At 41.0% G+C, this 17,847-nt stretch overlaps 2 protein-coding genes across 2 annotated transcripts; one reads left to right on the top strand and one right to left on the bottom strand.

The window, feature by feature from the left end:
• Positions 1-1,549: 1,549 nt before the first annotated feature.
• On the top strand, positions 1,550-3,003 carry MELLADRAFT_110445 (uncharacterized protein; the record flags this gene model as incomplete). Its single annotated transcript, XM_007414604.1, has 4 exons — positions 1,550-1,729; positions 1,841-2,421; positions 2,561-2,591; positions 2,857-3,003. 4 exons carry the CDS (start codon positions 1,550-1,552, stop codon positions 3,001-3,003), a joined length of 939 nt encoding a protein of 312 aa, XP_007414666.1.
• Positions 3,004-3,040: 37 nt separating this feature from the next.
• MELLADRAFT_72843 (uncharacterized protein) lies at positions 3,041-6,274 on the bottom strand (the record flags this gene model as incomplete). The annotated part of the gene is made up of 7 exons (XM_007414538.1): positions 3,041-3,504; positions 3,576-3,800; positions 3,898-4,036; positions 4,115-4,185; positions 4,255-5,564; positions 5,645-5,762; positions 5,862-6,274. 7 exons carry the CDS (start codon positions 6,156-6,158, stop codon positions 3,337-3,339), a joined length of 2,328 nt encoding a protein of 775 aa, XP_007414600.1.
• Between the last annotated feature and the right edge of the window lie 11,573 nt (positions 6,275-17,847).

Here is a 17,847-nt window from a genome sequence, read left to right as displayed (position 1 = left end):
TTCCATAATGACCCTCTTTGAGCTTTTGGTGGGTAAGGCAAAAAAAAGTTTTTAAAGACTTATGCTTTCTTTGTATCAAGAGGTCAACCCACACAAGTTCAAAAATATCAAGGCGACTCGAACACGCGCCGAGCTGTGCACCGCGATGACAAGGTTCTCACACCTTACCGTTGCACCAAGAAAGCTTAGATAAGGGGTCCAACGATGAGTTTACGATCATCAAAGATGAGTCGCAGGTCGGCTGTTTGAACGATCTCAATGTATTCAGCTAAATACTGATTGTAACTAATCTCATTAGTTGCCGTAAGACGGTCACAATGAGTGTTTTGACAACTCGATCATTTTTTGGATCGAGCGAAATTTGAATTTGGATGCGCTGCGCAGCAGGCTGCGGCCAAATTTGGCATCTCTTCTCTTCTCCTTCGCGGTCGACCCGGTCAACCTTTTTAGCAAAGGTAGTATAGGACCCTGGAATACACCCATGGAGGGTACTTACGAAAAAACCGACCTTTTGTTGACGTAGTTTTTCGATACTAAACTGCACTTTATCAATACCTACAGGAGCACAAAAGATGCACCAGAATGAAGGCTTTCAAATGCACTAGCTCGCAGCCTGGTAGCACCAATATTACCTAAGATATATCAATGTAACGCCCCAAAAAGGGCCAAAAATCGAGGGTCGGTTTTTGGCCTTGGAGGTCGAAAAAAAAATTGCGCCATCGCGATTTACGCCGCCGTGAGACACGATGCCGGGCTCTGTCTGGTCTCATCTGATAGCCCTACTCCATGCGCATCTTTTGAAGTGCTCTGCAGCTTCATAGAGGCACTGATGCGTAGTGTAGAGGCAAAAAACTGAAAATCATGCTCCGTCAGTACCCTCCATGGGTGTATTCCAGGGTCCTGGTAGTATGCAAACATTACGTCTTATTATAGGTCGGAGAAGTAATTGCTGTCAAGTTGATGCAAGCTGGCCACCACTAAAATAGCTTAAGCTTCAGGAAATCCTGATAGATCCTGATTCCTTGTCGAGCCTCGACACCATATCGAACCTCAAGCTCTAATTATAAAACTGTTCAACGCAGGGAGTTAAGAAAACACTGATTTAGCACCAGTCTCATGTACAACAATCATGAGTACACTTTTACGTTAATTGCGTTGCCACAGAGAATCTCTAACTCATCGGCCGGGGTTATTTTTTTTACTTCTCTTGATTCTTACTCACAAAGCACTGATTGACACATCACCATATAATTCCTTGCTTGGCTTCCAAGAATCTTCATCCAGAGTCTAATCTTTCAGTGTCCATTTGTTACATAAATATCTCCTCGATCCTCCTTTATGATGATGGCGCCTTCGCCCCAACCTCACACACTTCATCGGTTTTCCTCTCGCGGTAGGTACCTTATCTCCCTTCGCCCATTTGTGATGTATCTTTATGGAAGGCTGATATCTTCGCCTTTTTGACCTTACTTCTGTCCAATCCTCTGGGGATCATCTGACTCCTTCGGCATCTACTGCGTCAAACTCTTGTACACATTCTGCCGGTGTTATGAGTGCAGAGGAATCACAACGTATTGCCTGCCAAGCGCTTCAAGCTTATAGCTCGACTCCTGGCACTCAAGACGAAACGCCGAGTGTCATTTCTATTCTTTCCTCCTACCAGAGAGATGGAAATGGTGACGCTGGCTTGTTGCTGGCCATCTTGGAAGCCAAAAGGATGGAGGACGAGGTAGGCAACCAATCAAGTTTCCCTCTTGCTGAGCTACTCGATTTTAGCTTGAGCAATTTCAATTGACTTTGGTGTCTTTACCATTTGGGTTGGCCATTTCACTCCATACAGCGACTTGCTGCCCGCGATAATCTTGAGGCTGCAAGGCTTAGAGCTCAACATCCTCTTCGGCCCTCGCTGAACATGCCTTCTAGTCCGCCGGCACCGAGCGACATGGCTATCTGTGTCGCATCATTGCCAGAACCAGTGGCACATGTTAAGCCAGTTGATGGAACGGTACGACCTCACACCTCAGCTTCAACACCATCAACCTCGTGTCCGGTTGCATCGACAAATAGTAAAAAAAGATGTCGAGAATCACCAAAAGACAAAATTTCCAGTCATGAAACCGTAACACGGCAGGATGTAAACGCTGCCTTATTGGCCAAGATCGCTCGCTCCGACGTCACCAACCCAAAGCGTCCAACAACATCTTTGCCAGCTTCGATTCCCAGCTCAAGCATCCCTAAGCGCCTCCCTCGTCGGAGACCAATCTCTTCATCATCCATTCGAGCTCCTAGTAGTTCTTCTGGCCACTCGCCACTAGCTAATACACCTGAAGGCTCGCCAATTTCTCATCATGCCTCACCACCTACATTAACACCAACATGTGACTCTGCCCAGCTACCAGCCAAGGACTTGACGACTGAAGGGTCCCCAAGAAGCTCTCAATTGGGATCCTCACTGGCAAGATTACTCAATGATCCTATCGCAACTATGCCGCATTCCAAATCATGAATATATTTTTGTTTACATTTCATCTTGATCTTTCTTTCGCTTATCTTCTTGTAGAGTAGCTGAACAAGAAATTCACGTATGGCTTGTAAGCTCAGCCTCCCCGGAGCCTATAGTTTCCCGAGCATTGTTTTCAGCATGTTGTGATGTAATGATGTTGTCCCGCCTTTTACATTTATACTGTACATTAAATGATAGTTTGACATTGAAATAGAAAGGCGCATCCTGAAAAATGGATATTCCTTTTGAAAGTTGTGATACCAAGCACTGGAGTGAATTATTCCGTCATAGCTATGCCTAGGCTTCCCTTGTCTTTTATATTCGAGAAAGGTATCTGAATTTGTTTTTGGTAGAGAGTCAAAGCACAGATTGCGACTGGGCTCGAGGATGAGAAAAATGAAGAGATCTGCCACATTTGGGAACTCGCCAGGAGTGTGATGTCCTCGGCGCATATCGCACATGCTCCCGACCTCTACAATTTCGAGTCCTCATGGGTTTGAGGGATTTATGCATAAAGATTTGAGCATACCAAAATGTGCACTCACTGCCCTGCTTGAGAACCCTCTAGTGTTACTTTCAGTGTTCATCTAGGGTATAATTCCGTTGACATGGATAAGATCGTACACAAATTTCTGATAATACAAATTTCTGTCCCCTTATCCTTCAATGTGACTTTCTGGTCTGGTCGTCAAAGACGGAGAGTCTGATGAGGCCTTGCAACAAGTATGTCACCAAGTTTTTGTGAAACTTGAATGATTTATCATGTCGTACAATATTAATGGGTGGGTATCACAATGAAACAAATAAAAATAGGAGAACAATAGAAATACAGGTCAAGAGCAAGGAATAAGAGGCATTCCCAATCCCATGAGTCGAATTGAACACACAGAGTTCAGCTCTCGAAGCCAAGCATACACCTCGACTGGCTGTGAAAGGGTTACCGTGTGGATGGAAAGTCGCAGTATGTGCTGCGAGTCCCGAACCGCTTTAGGGGCGTTCACCTATCAATACAGAAGAGATATCTCGGGTGAGCAATTGAGAACTTTCATAGGGTAAGAATGAGTCTCCTCACATCGAGGTAACCAGACATATGCCAACGCGGGTGCTCTCCGATATTGACTCGCACATCATGAACGTCCAATTTGTCGCCAGCTAGTCCTGAAAGTACAACAGTTGTGTTCTCGCACAGATCGTTGATCACGGACAGATCCACCTCAGAGTCTGGAGAGAACTCAAGTTCGAGGCGATAAACGATTCTCAGCCGATTTGGAGAGACGTAATCAACTTGAGTGGTCAACTAGATCAGAAAACGTATAACAAAAAAGAGACCTCGGCTACGTGAGCATGTAGAGCAAAGAAACCCGAACCCGCAGGGTGTGGGAAACAGCACTTACAATGGTGCCAGTGATCGCGGCTCGATGAGAACCCGTAAGAGCAATCCAGTTAGATTTAGACCGCGCGGAGGAAGGTTTAGTAGTAAGGCTACCAGCAGGTGCGGTCTTTGGAAGCGACATCCTCATATCAGCAGTTATGCTTGATGAACGATACCAGAAGCGATTGTCAGATGAGGCGACATTGATGGTTAGACAATCTAGAACAATATAAACGTACGCTTCTGTAGTAATGCCGATGATTCCTTGGCGCCGCTTGGCTTTGAGGATGATCGAATAACTGACGTGGCCCTGTTCAGCAGAAAAGAGCACCTCAGTCAGGATGTATGATCTACGAATTGCTGTGTATTCCCAACTTACAAGTGAATCCGAGCACGTTTTCGGAAGTGGAAGACTGCCTGGACCACATGGACAGTTGGCGTGCGTTGGGATCTGCAAAGACATCTTCCATTCGGGTCGAGTAGGTCGTTTCTGTCCGACGACTGGGTATATGAGTCTCTCAAGACGTAGAATTTCATGCATCGTGTGGTCATCGCGACGGCCGTTTCGTGCGATGGTCCCCACCAACATAATTGTGATATTTGTCCAACGAGATAGCACTTGCTCCGTGGTTGTATCGGATGTGGTTGGTTTAAGTCGTATAGTGACGGTCAGGACCTCTCCGGGTGTAAAATCATGCTTCGAAGGTGGCGGTGATAAGGATAATGTAACATTCTTCCCCTTTGAGGTATATTCTTCAGACCTCTGCAATTGGATATCAGGAAGAAACATGCCTTCCAGGCCGCTAATGTTATTGCCCATCTGGAACGGTTTAGGCCCCTGCGTAGATTTGATTAGGTGCTGTCGTTGTGCTTCATGGCTCATAGGGGAATTTTCAGCTGAAAATTTGCCGATTCCGAGCTCAGAAGGGTGTGCCGAGGATTTCATTTCAAGCTCTTCTACGTGAACATGAGACGTGATTTCTGCCCGCAAAGGGTTTGGTAAAGTATGTTTAGATCTTGCTGAATTTGCCCCCAAGCCTGCATCGCCATCGAAAGGATAAACGGGTAGAGCTCCGGAAGTGAATGATGGCGAGGAGGAGGGATGAGATGCATCCTCTTGTAAGGAACTTTGCGCAGTCATCTGATCTGAGCTGGCCTTGGACGAGTGCAGTGATTGAGGTTTGTATCCTGAGGACGCGCCATTGATCGGATGTTTGGGCGAGTAATTTGTACAGAGTCGATCGTTTTGTAGAACCTCAAAAGGAGAATGAGGTGTCGCTGGAGAAACACCTTTAGGATTCGTCTTCGCAGAAGAGGAAGATAGCACAGGGGAGGCCTGAGAAAGGTAGGCAGACCTGACAGCTTCAGAAGCAGTCGAGGGAAACGGATTGCTGGATTTGGCGGACGCTGATGATTTGTTCAGGGAAACGAAGGGGGAGTCTGTTGGATCTTCAGCAATGAACCGCAGATGCTCAGAAGCGATCTTGATTGGATTCCGCTCTGTGACTGTCGAAGATCTTCGGACGTCCGGATCGGGCGAAAAGGAGAATCTTGGGTCAGACGGGCCGCTTAACATATCGAAAACCGAATTCCGAAAATCTTTCTGAGTCGTAGAAGGAACTGAGGCAGAAGACGAGCTAGAAGGTCCCGCCAGCTGAGGACATGATTGGTGATCTCGAGACATGAGCTCTGATTATCAACCGAATAACAACGTAGCAGTCCAGGTTCATCAGCTGTTACTAAGTACGCGCTAGTTGAATCGAACTGACCTGATATTTGCTGATGGTGTTGTGTCGTCGCATGTGTTTGCTGTTCTGGCGAGGGACCATCCGAGCCACCTTGAGCTTTCATCGATTCGGCTTTAGAGGGTAAAGACATGGCCGAAACCTAGAAGTGTGCAAATACCAGAGCGTTCAGTTCCTCATCGCACATTTACTTACATCTTCCTTTTCTTTGGAGGACGAAATTCAAAGAGGCCAATCTGACCTTGGTTCTATGCCACCCTTTCTTGTGTCCACATAAAGCACATTGGGCTTTGTTGTCGGATTTGTCGTTATCGACCCATATGGGACATGGACAAGGTTGCCCTGGAAGTAAATCCGCCTTGCATCGCTCCAATGGCCTATTTTCTTCCAGAGATCCTTCGATGGGAGTCAAATGCCACTCGGCACGATGGTCACAAGTGTCGCAAGGCCCACCGTCAGATTCTGGATCTTCCCAAATCGGACAGCGACAAGGTTGGGGATCCTCGATCGAAGCATGACGACAGTGTAAAAAGAACATTTGAACGTTGTATAGAAAGTAGAAGCGAGTTTCTGAGAAATGAATACGCTAAAAGGGCAGGAGCCAAATGAAGGGGGTAGGCGATTGTGTGCTGTGAGAATGTGTGATGACTAATGGATGAAGTGAGACGAGCGACTGACTGAAAAGCGAATAAAGCTGATGGACGTCGAAACCTTCGACCCTGAAGTATGGCTAGCCCGAGGGCTGAAGAGTTTAAACTTAGACTGAACCACCTAGTTCAAGCTCCCGTCACTTTTCTTTCGGCCAGCCTTGTCCGAGTCGAATGGCAATCATTTCGGAAACCCATTGACCATCCATTTTAGGAACACATTGCAATTTGCTTGCCTTTCTCAAGAGGTTCGAGTTCCTTTAAACATTCGTTGTACTTATGATAGATGCAGCACGAACGCTGTAAGACGCGTAACTGCTCGGCTCAAATTCGACATGTCATCGCACTTCATAAGGATATGTACTGCACAGTGACTGGCTGTCCTTCGCGGGTGGTCTTTCGACTGTTTTAGTCTAGGATTGCTCACTGCAGGGCTGGATTGTGAAAGCATGAGAATGAAGCAGGTATGTATCAATGGCTGACCTGGACTTGTAGACTCGCACCGCCAACGCTCAAGGCTTTGATAATCAGTGCTCAAAAGTGTTCAATGCGATCTAAGTGATGAGCCTTCATACTGATTGGGCGAAGTGAAGTTTTGTAAAATTGCATTTTAGAGTATTTTCACGTATCTTCAATTCAATAGAACTGGACAGCTACTCCCAAATTAATCAAAAGGGAGAATTTTCAATACAATCAAAGCAGACAACCATCCACAAGTCCTGTAACTCCACATTATTTTTTTGCTTTTGATTTGATCTAAAATTTGTGGTTGTGTGTTCCACTAACCCGTCCTAAATACATGTGATATTCTTTGATCTGACATATTTTCAGGTCAACTCCATTTGAAAGCCTTATCTGTTTATAGATATTCGCGGTGGATCTGCCAGGCCCTTTGTTGAAGTTGCAGTCAAATCGAGTTTTACAAAACTTCACTTTGCCCAATCCCTACCTATCCGTCCCTCGATGTTTCCTCTGACTAAGCTCATTCCGTCTGGCTTGTACTGATAGACTTGATTGCACAGGAATGTGTCTCTTGGCTCTAGATACTCAGGGCGCGTCCACTTAACAATTTCTGGTCCAAAATTGCATTTTGCAAAATGTAAAGTGCTGCTTTGTTGGACTATGGTGTGCATTTTAAAATTCACAGAAGGCAATTTTTGGAATGCAGTTTCTGGACAGAAATTGCCAGAAATTGCTTGGACAGAAATTGCTCAAATGAAGTGCCCTTAATGGATGCAACCTCAATGTCTGGGTCCACGCTTAGCGGCCACAGAGTCAAGCTTCATTAGCATCATGTCAAACTTGAGAAAAAAATAAATCAGACATAAGACTTGAAACAGAAGAACTGAAAACATGGAAATTCAACCACTCTTGTGATATGTAGAGTAGTGATGTAATGAGCTTTATAAATCTCTGTTTCTCCACCAAAGGTTTGAATTATCCAGTTCTATGTTAGCCACTAATTAGAGTGGGTATCAACTATGTGATTGACTGTTTTTGGAAAATTTGGTTTGCACATTTCACAGTTTTTCCAAGAAAAACAAATTTTTAGGAGGTTCCTGAGAACATGGATCCCATGTGAATATTTCTGTGATTGAGCATTATTGGTACTGAGTGTAAAGCATTGTTGTTGAATCTCACTGAGCTTCACTCAATGATACTCATGACTAATCTAGTTGAATGGGATTGTCACTTCTTTATGGAATGCAACACATGTCAAAGCAACGATCCCAAATTTCAAAAATCAAAATTTCAGAAGGATAAAACCCCAGATGGGACAATAGTTTTCCAGAGAAGGCACAACGTAGGTGGGCAGTGTTCATGTCTATGGGGAATGCAGTTGTGCAAGTGCGTCAAATTGGGAATTTATATCATCTGCCCAGTTCAATCCTGACAACATATACAATTGAGATCCAGATTAGAGATGATAACATATAGAGGTCCAGACTGGAAAGAACATCTTCTGTTGGGTATACAACCAATGCCAAGTTAATTCCCCACCTGATGGATTATATGGAGAGGAGCAGTTGAGAAAGCTTCTATTTCTCATCCGCTTATCACTTCACATCTTTCATCCAATTTTATTGCAAGATTATCTGACCAAGTTTATCAACAATATCCTGATTGACTTTTCTTATCTTTTAAAAAGTTAGAAAACAAAATACAAAAAAATATCATTCCTCTTCTAAATATCTCCTCATCCTATTCTTTCTATAGCCATCTAATTTAGAACATCTATCAATGTTTTTCACACTTGAAATAAAACAGCAAGGGATACTTATAACAATGTCAATCAACACAATTTCATGTGTGATTGCTGTGCTAGGCACAATTATACCAACAACCAACAACAACTTGAACCCTGCCTCAGCATTGACCTACAACTTGAATACCAAAACTCAAGGTACTTGAAGCACATCTAATCCAGCACCACCAAGCGGGTCCCAAGTGTCTGCAACACAAGCTGGAGCCTTTGGAAAGTACCAGAACCAAATGTTAGTACCTAATTACCACAACAGAGGTAAAGGTGATCAATGTTTTGCACATCCATAAGATAACCCAATTGATTTGTCAGATGATATATTCAGGAAAACAAAAAGCTAACAATCAAAACTTGACCTCTCTTTCTTTCATAGAAATAGGGACAGGTTCATCAGATTCCCCATCATGTTATTCAAAGGACAAGGCAAATTACAATAATAATTGCAAGCAATTCATCTAGCAAGATTCTCAAAGATGTTATATGAGAGAGACATTCCACCTGTAAATTCATTTGTGAATGCCAAAATTTTTAAGATGACTTGGGATGACTTCTCAAAGGTATCTTTGGTCCCCCCTCAAGTGTGTCCTTACACCCCAGAGCCAATTTCCTACAAGGCTTATAAGGAGACCCTTCACAAGATTCTGATCTAGCTTATAAGAATATCAGCAAGATTGCTAGAAGCCTTAGCTAGTCTATATTCATCAGCTGAATCCTGCTGGTACAAATTGAGTCAACTAAGGATCAATCCTAATAATCTTGGAGTCATTGAAACAACTTTGATATCTCAGCAATAGACTTGTAACAAAATTGCTTGTCCAAATTCTTTAAAGCATTAACACAATGGTTTTAGGATTGGGGTGTTTCAAGTGAAACCCAAATACTGGTGGTCTGGGGTGTAATAGCCAGGACTACCTATATTGGATATTAGGATGATGTACAAAAAGAAGTCTAAGATCCTCTTGAACATGTACACTCTAGTTGGAATTGAAAAGATATAAGTGGACTCTGATATTGGTCTGAAAACCCCTGTATTTGAGAAAAACACAGTTTCTGCCACTTTTCACCTGTTTTCAAACCATTTCCAAACCACAACTCCAACTTTGGCTGCTTTGGTGGCACTTTGGCACAAATAATACATGTAAATTTTGATGAATGGATTTTTTTGCATTACAACTTTCACAAAATGAAAAACATATGAAACAGAAACCTTTCCATACCACAAGTCAACCAGTTGAGATTTTTGTCTCACCACCCGTTGTGGTGATCAATTTATATCATTGGTCAAGAAATTTTGAAGGTTTTATCACATCATTGATCAATATTAAGTTTCAGTGCAAGAGTTCTTTGAGTACTCATTTTATCATCTAGTTAAAGGTTTTTAGGGTTCTTCATCTTTGGGTCAATACATAATACTTCAACAAATCATTCATGGATACATCAAGATCATTAAATTTTCCTTATTAGGAGGTAATCAAGAAGAAAGATGAATAAACATATAAATAATTTGAAAATATAGGTAAAATGTAGTTGGAAATGGTTTTTAGGGTATAAAAAGGACTGTTAAGGGGTCAATAAAATTGTATCAGTAAGAAGAAAGATCATTTTGATTATTAATCAATTTAATCTGAGGTGTTGATTAGTAAAAAGTCAAATAACGAAGGAAAGAAAGATTACAAAAAGTGGTAAACAGGGGTGTTATGGGTAAAATTAGATATGTAGTGATGTGTTTAGTCAAAAATAAAGTTGGAAAAGAGTTTCGAGGTTATTTTTCAAAGCTATTCATAAGAAGAGATTGGCTTATAGTGACTTAGAAGTGGAGTAGAAGTAGTGAAGAATGGTGAAGATTTGGAACAGGGTGTAAACCCTTTGAAAACTTATTTTTTCATTAGCAATCATCCACATGATACAAAATATAATCCAGCACATGTGCCTTGTGCCCGGAATTCTTTTGGCTGAAAATTTGGATTTTCAGGGCAAAAAACCAGGCATATAACACTACGCCAGATTGCAAATTTACCGCTGAGTTTAAAGAATTAAAAAGACATAGAAAATTATACACAAGGCAGAAGGGGTCAAAAAAATATGGAAAAATAAGGGTTGCATTCCCCTGTGTGTGTCCATCATTTTGCATATTTTTAAAGATTTTTACGGCAGCAGTGTATATTCGGTCAGAGACTCAGTTTATGTCCAAAGCTGGCATTCATGGAGGCATTAACCTTGTGAGACCAATCAAATTGTCAATTTTGTGTCAACATCTGGAATGTCTGCACATTCTGAAAGCTGCATTTTTAATTTACCAGATACACATTAGAATGAGTGGTGTGTATCCAAAAATGAAGAAGGTACAGCAATCAACATCCCCAACAGCAAAGCTAGAAAACCTTATAAATCTGTCCCGCAAGGGTTTTAGCATCCAAATGGAAACTGTAGATCCAGTATGCGGCCTCTCATAATCTGCAACTGCCAGTTTGACTGAAAGAAAATTGTTGTATTTGTGATTGTTGAAAAGTTTCTGCCCAAGCCTGGGTAGTTTTGGCCAAAATTTGAGTTTCTGACCAAATACACCCCAAAATCATTTTTCTATGTAACATCTTCAAAACTCAAGGTAAAAATATGAAAAAATATGCAACATGATGGGATATCAAAGACTGATTCAACCATATTTTCTTCGAATTTTTCCTACCTCTCATGCATTGCTGAGAATTTTCTACATCTTGACTTTTCTAAACTCCATGGTATATTATTGATTTGGCGTAGTGTAATTACAATTCACATCAAAGAGAATCCCCAGCATATTTTGGTGATCAATTTATAGGGTTAACCAAGAAAAATTGAATAATTATTGCATCATTAGTTGATTTGGTAGTTTTAGGGCAAAAGATGTGTTTTCTCATAGTTTTGCTATATGATTTCAATTGTATTCTAAATCATACTTCCATAATCATTAATCATTTACATTAAAGTTATCCATTTTTTATCATAAGATTATAATCAGAAAGAAGAAAGATAAGAAAATTCATAACAAAGTCAAAAATGCTGGTATACTAGATGGAAAATGGTTGTTAGCTTATTATAAATTGATTGAAAGGCTCAGGAAGGATTCATTTTAAAAGAGAATGTTCATCTTAGTCATCAACAACTTTAATCATGAGGATTGATAAGAGGGGAGTGAAGCTATTCAAGAAAGAGGGAAATTTGAGGATGGTAAACAATGATACTGAAGGATTAATACATATATAATGATGTCATTGAGGGATTTAATGGTGCTAAGAGTTTCTAGAGTGATTTTTATAGTTATTCTTATGAATGTATTGATCAATGATGATCTTATGATCAAGAAGAAATCAATATTAGACATGAAATATGGTGAAAAGGTGTAAAAATTGTCAAAAATGATGTTTTGCAGCTAATTACATATGTCTGTCAAAACTTGTCAGATCAGGATGGATAATAGCTCAATCAGTGCACAGTGCATTCCATTTCATGATGTAAAAACTTCAAATCACTAGTGACGGAGTAGTTGTAAAACATTTATAAGGTCAAACTTATCAAGGTCCCTCGCCAAAGGCCCAAGGCTTGAGCAAGGGACTTACTGCTAAAAAGAAAATTGTGGCCTGAGAAGTAGCCTGTATTGGCTCAAATATTGCTACTTCAATATACCTGTTTTGTTTGTAAATAAACAAGGCTTGAAGCAAAATAAAAGTAGTACCAAAAACGTCCATTACATAGATTGCAACTGCAAGCTCCACCATATCTTGTCTAGAGCACCTGCTAGTGGGTGTTAAAAAACATGTCCTTTTTACTTTTTCTGACCCGTTAGCCCGCTTGGAGCCTGTATTTGGTGAAATTGATCAATCTTCAATCACTCAAAAGTGCAAGTTCCCAGAAAGATACAAAGGACCTTGCAATTGGAGCATATGTAATGAGATCTTAATATTATCTTTTTATTTTGCATCAAATATTGTTTCTTGTGGGATAAAAAAAATAAACCAATGTAGAGCTTTTTGAGCCAATACAGGCTACTTCTCAGGCCATGATTTTCTTTTTAGCGGTAATTCCCTTGCTCAAGCCTTGGGCCTTTGGCAAGGGACTTTGATAAGTTTGTTATAAGGTATCAAAGAAAACGGTGTGAATTTCAACTTTTGGGCTTACCACATTTAACAACATTTACATGACAAAAAGCTTATTTTATCAATCTCTACAGCTAAACAATCTATTCATCACACATCAGAAGTAGGGAATATTAGTTGTTCTGGTTCAAACTAGCAGTAAACTTGTCAAAATCATCATTGGTATGGTCTGCAGCAGCTGATCAATTTTGTCTCCTTGCGCTGGGGTAGAGTCTGGTACTGGCCAATCCTTCAGCGCTGATCCAAAGGCCAACTTGATCAATGAGTTTGCTTGTTCCTTGTGTTCCGGATATTTTCTTTGAAAAAAAGCTACAGTCAAACCCGCGCAATTGCATAATTTGGGGGGAACATCTGGCCTATGCAATTTCATGGGTTATACAAAGTGAGGTAAAATACAGGATGGGTCAAAATGCATAAAGTTATGCATAAATGCAGAAATAGGTCAAATTACATAACATTATGCATTTTCACAGGCTAGGGTTAGGATTCAAGACCCAGGGCTAAAGGTTTATGTATACTTAAGTGCATTCTTATCCTGTATTTGGCCTAAAAGATATGCAATTAGGCTTTCAAGACCCGGGTTTTTTGGATTTTTAACTATGAATTATCATTTTTGACATAATTATGCAATTCAGTTGAACCTGTGCAATCACATAATTTGGGTGGAAGACTTTTCCTATGCATTTTGACGGGTTATGCAATCCTGTTGTCAAATTTGGCGGTAAACAGCATCAAGATTGAGGAATTTTTCTATGCATTATCGTGGGTTATGCAGCTGCGTGGGTATGCAGCTGCGCAGGTTCAACTGTAAACTCAAATTTTAGCCTGCAGCAAGTTGGGGGAAGTCCTGGTCTATGCAAAATGGCAGATTATGCAGTTGCGCGGGTATGCAATTGCACAGGTTTGACTGTAGCCAATATCAAGGGTGTAGTATAGTCAAAAAGACTAAAGTGTCACACTCTAAAGCCTCTGTGAGGTATGTTTCCAGCTGATCTTGCATTACATTAATCATATCCTTGAGTGGGATGAAAGGTGTCTTCTTCTGAGATTTAGCAAGAGATCTCTTGATTTGATTGTATTTGACCAAGACAATGGCACCTGACAGGAAGTCACCCTCCATATGTTTGATACCTATTGAAATGATCTATCACATGCAAAATAAGAGACAAAGATAAATCATTTTATGGTTTCAGTAGAAGCTCTGTGATTACAAATAGAAACAATAACCTCTAATATCAAATTGAGGGCCTTGATGGCCTCCCATTCATCAGCATGGATAAGGGTGCCTTTGAAGTACTGAGTCAATTTGCAATCATTGCTTCACATCTTGTCAACTATCTGTGAGTGACACTCAAACCAATGAATTTACCAGATCAATATATGTAAGTTGATAAAAAGGTGATAAACTTGCCTCTGAGTCTTGTGCTGCACACATTCAGATGTGTGAATCATATATAACCTTCCAGTGAATGCCATAGCCAGCAATTGGTGTTTTATAGCTCAATCCAGAGTCCTTAACAATTCCTTGGAATTCTTGCAGACAAGAATGTGATCTGGCAATCTTTTTGCTGACCCAATCAATCTGAGAGGAGTGTGTCAGTTTTTGTTTAGGATCAAGCATTCAAAGAGAGCCAAAAAAGAAGCAACCGACTTTGTGACATGCCAATCCAAATATGTTACCTTTTGTGGTGAACAGGTAGGATCTCTCTTTATTTGGGAAAGAACTTAAATTTTTTATGTCTTTAACAATAACATTTTATGTAAGTGAAACTTGATGGCAATCTTAATAGTGAAATAGAAGGAGAAATCTTGTACCTTTAACAATAACTACACTAGTGGAACTCAACTTTATAACAACAACTTCAAATCAAACAAAAGATCAAAAAGGAATCTATAGTTTTAGATGAACAATTTTGAGATTCAGATAAGTAATCATGAATGACATAGATAATCAAAGGATCAGGATTAGAAATGTGTTTATACCTCCTTCCTTTTTGATGAGAGTTTTGAGTTTAATTTAGATTGAGCTTTTTAGTTGGAGATAATTGTCGTGTAGTATTGTATATTTAGAACAAGTTGAAAGATAATCATAAAGATTTGATCTATTCAGAGAAACAATAAAAAGGAAACAAATACAATGAAAGTGGATTAGTTTCTTGTGAGAGGGGAATTGAGAGTTTGGAGATCCTTAGAGCATCTCCAATCGTCGGGTTAAGTCACAGGATTAGTTAAATATTTCATTATTCTTTTTCAAAAATTCACAGCGGTGAATCTTTAGGGCAGGGTTATAACTTTTTCTTAAAAAATCTTCTAGCGGGTTAAATTTAACACCAGCTAACCCCAGTGTTACTTAACTCAACTCACACCTCACTTCGCCCCTCAATCCAGCTAGGCCCACATCTCCCATTCAGCTCAATCCTCATCCACCCCGCTCACCGTATACACATCCTCAACTGTGACACCTCCACTCCAACATAAAATTCTACTCGACTCCTCTCAACCCTCACTCTCCACAACACTTTAGTTTTTAACTTGCTTTGGATGGCTGAGATACCACTCGATGATGCACCTCAGAAGAAATCTCGAGCGCCCAACTGGACAACACTTGAAGACAAACAGTTGGCCTTTTCGTGGCTCGCAATCAGCGAGAACGCCGAAACTTCAAACAATCAATCTGGTGCCGAGTTTTATCGCAAGGTGACTGAGCATTATAACAATGCATCCACGGTCCATCGCACGGGTCAACAGATTCCGAACCGGTGAGTGAATCTGTATTTGTTTTGACTTCCTGACCATCTGCTGATTCAGTATTCTCTCGGCTTAGTTGGAAAACTCTGAACACCTCTACAATCAAATTCTCGGGTATATACGGGTCGATTGAACGAAACCCTCCTAGTGGAACCGCCCCCAGTGATTACATGCGCATAGCAAAGAAGACCTATCAAAATCAAACCAGCGAGGTATTCAAGGATGAGGCGGTGTGGGAGATCTTGCGTTATGTTCCTAAATGGGCCCAAGTTGCCAATCCAGTCAAGAAAGCTTCAGTTGGAACTTCAGCCTCAGGTGTCCACCATCCGATCATCCATACCGGTTCAACACCACCACCCCCTTCTTCCAACCCTCTTGAACGTCCTGTCGGCCAAAAAAAAGCGAAAAGACAACGCAAGGAGGCTGAGTTAGATGTCGAACGGACTGAAGAACCCAAGCGGGCTTCCGACATCCAGGAACAAAAGCTTAAGATGTTAGAACATGGTCAAAAGATTGCGGATCGTGCTCTTGAGATCGATGCTGAAGCTAAGAAGAGCCACGCTTATTATGAAGATATGAAGGTATTAACGACTTCCCCTGATTCATGTCCAGATGAAGAGTCAAGAGCTGTGTTAAAGATGCTGAAAGCGAGATTGATGAAGAAGTATTCAAATGACGAAGAGGTTCAGGCTGAGGATTAGAACATGGAACTATCTTTTCTCTTAGACTTGGGAATTTATTTCATTCTATTCATGTTGATCTAATTCACCTTATCTATGTTCTACACTAGATTTGACTGATCTTTGTTTGTTTATTGTGGTCACTGAAATAAAAGAAATTCTCAAGTGTCTTGCCATAACAAATTTGCATACCAGAGACATTGGGTCAATTGATGAGATTATATTTTATGAAATGAAATAGAAAAAGAAACATAACAGAATCGATTGAGATCGAAACATAACGTGAATTTCTTGTCTAATTCCCTCCAGTCCCCCTCTTAATCCACATTGAAATTTTGAGATCTTCCATCAGACGTAGGTGTTGATCGCGACTTCGTAGCTCTGATGTTGTGTTGTAATATTCAGCAAGAGTGTATGAGATTTGAGGATCAAGACAATTGGGATGTATCTCAAGCCCATGTTTTGTGCGATAGTCAATGGTGACTTGATCCAACTCGCCACGGTCTTCCACCACCATGTTATGAAGGATGATGCAACATAAAATCACTTTGGTCATTTCCTTCAGACTCCAAAGACGACATGGTTGACTCAGGATATGCCAGCGCGCTTGAAGCACCCCAAAAGCACGCTCAATGTCTTTTCTTAGTGCTTCCTGGCACTCTGAAAAATACTTACTTGCTTTGTCTAAAGGTCGTTGTATCGACTTGATGAGGACTGGCCAAGCAGGATAGATCCCATCTGCCAGATAATATCCACGAGTGTATTGATTGCCATTCACCTCAAAGTGGACTCTGTCTTCAGAACCTACTCCATACGAGTTCAAGAGAGTAGAAAAGGTCAGATACTTGCTACCTGATATAACAGCCAAAAATCTTACCATTAATAAAGGAATCAAACAGTGGGCTGTTATGTAAAACATTGATATCATTGAGGGCTCCTGGCGTTCCAAAGAAGGCATGCCAGATACATAGATTCTTTGAAGCAACTGCCTCCAGTATTACTGAGGTCCCCTTCTCTTTCCCCTCGTACTGACCAGCCCATGCTTGAGGGCAGTTCTTCCATAGCCAATGCATGCCATCTATACTCCCTTTACATCCGGGGAAGCCTCTCATCTTGTTTTCTTTTAGTATGTTCTCAAGCTCTTCAGAGTTTGGGGGTCTTAGGTATTCCGCTGAATAGAGGTCGATTATATCGCGTACAAAATGTTTCAAAGATTCTATTGCAGTACTTTCACCAATTTTCAAGTAATCATCTAACCCATCGGCAGCCATTCCATAAGCCAGTTGTCTCAGCGCAGCGGTCATCTTCTGGGTTGTTGAGTGTCCTAGTTTCAGACAGCAATCCTATATGGCATAGATGTTCAACTGTTGAATCCAACATTAATGATAGTTTTGGAAAAACTTACGCGACGTTGTATCCAGTATTTGTTGTGTCCCTGCAGGTCGGCAGCCAGTCGTCCAAAAAGTTCTGGACTCATTCGGAATCTCCTTTCAAATAGATGTTGAGGATACAATGGTGAGTCTTGAAAGTAGTCGCGTTGAAGTTGTTGGTCAGCAGCAATCCGGTCGTGTTGAATAGTTTCACGTGTGTTCTTTTGTTGGGTTGTTGATGACTCCTTTATCAGTGCCATGATCAGCTCATCGTACTCGTGATTCAGTTCTTCATTGATAATTTCACGTGCTGTTCTAAAATGGCACTCGCGTCCATGTTGCAATAAGATATACAGACTTTGAAAAGGTGAAGTTCGCACCAAATTTAA

The sequence above is a fragment of the Melampsora larici-populina genome (genome assembly GCF_000204055.1).
Source record: "Melampsora larici-populina 98AG31 unplaced genomic scaffold MELLAscaffold_44, whole genome shotgun sequence".
NCBI classification, from domain to species: domain Eukaryota; kingdom Fungi; phylum Basidiomycota; class Pucciniomycetes; order Pucciniales; family Melampsoraceae; genus Melampsora; species Melampsora laricis-populina.
The sequence above is the reverse complement of the archived record's forward strand: the minus strand, read 5'-3'. Positions and strand labels throughout refer to the sequence as shown.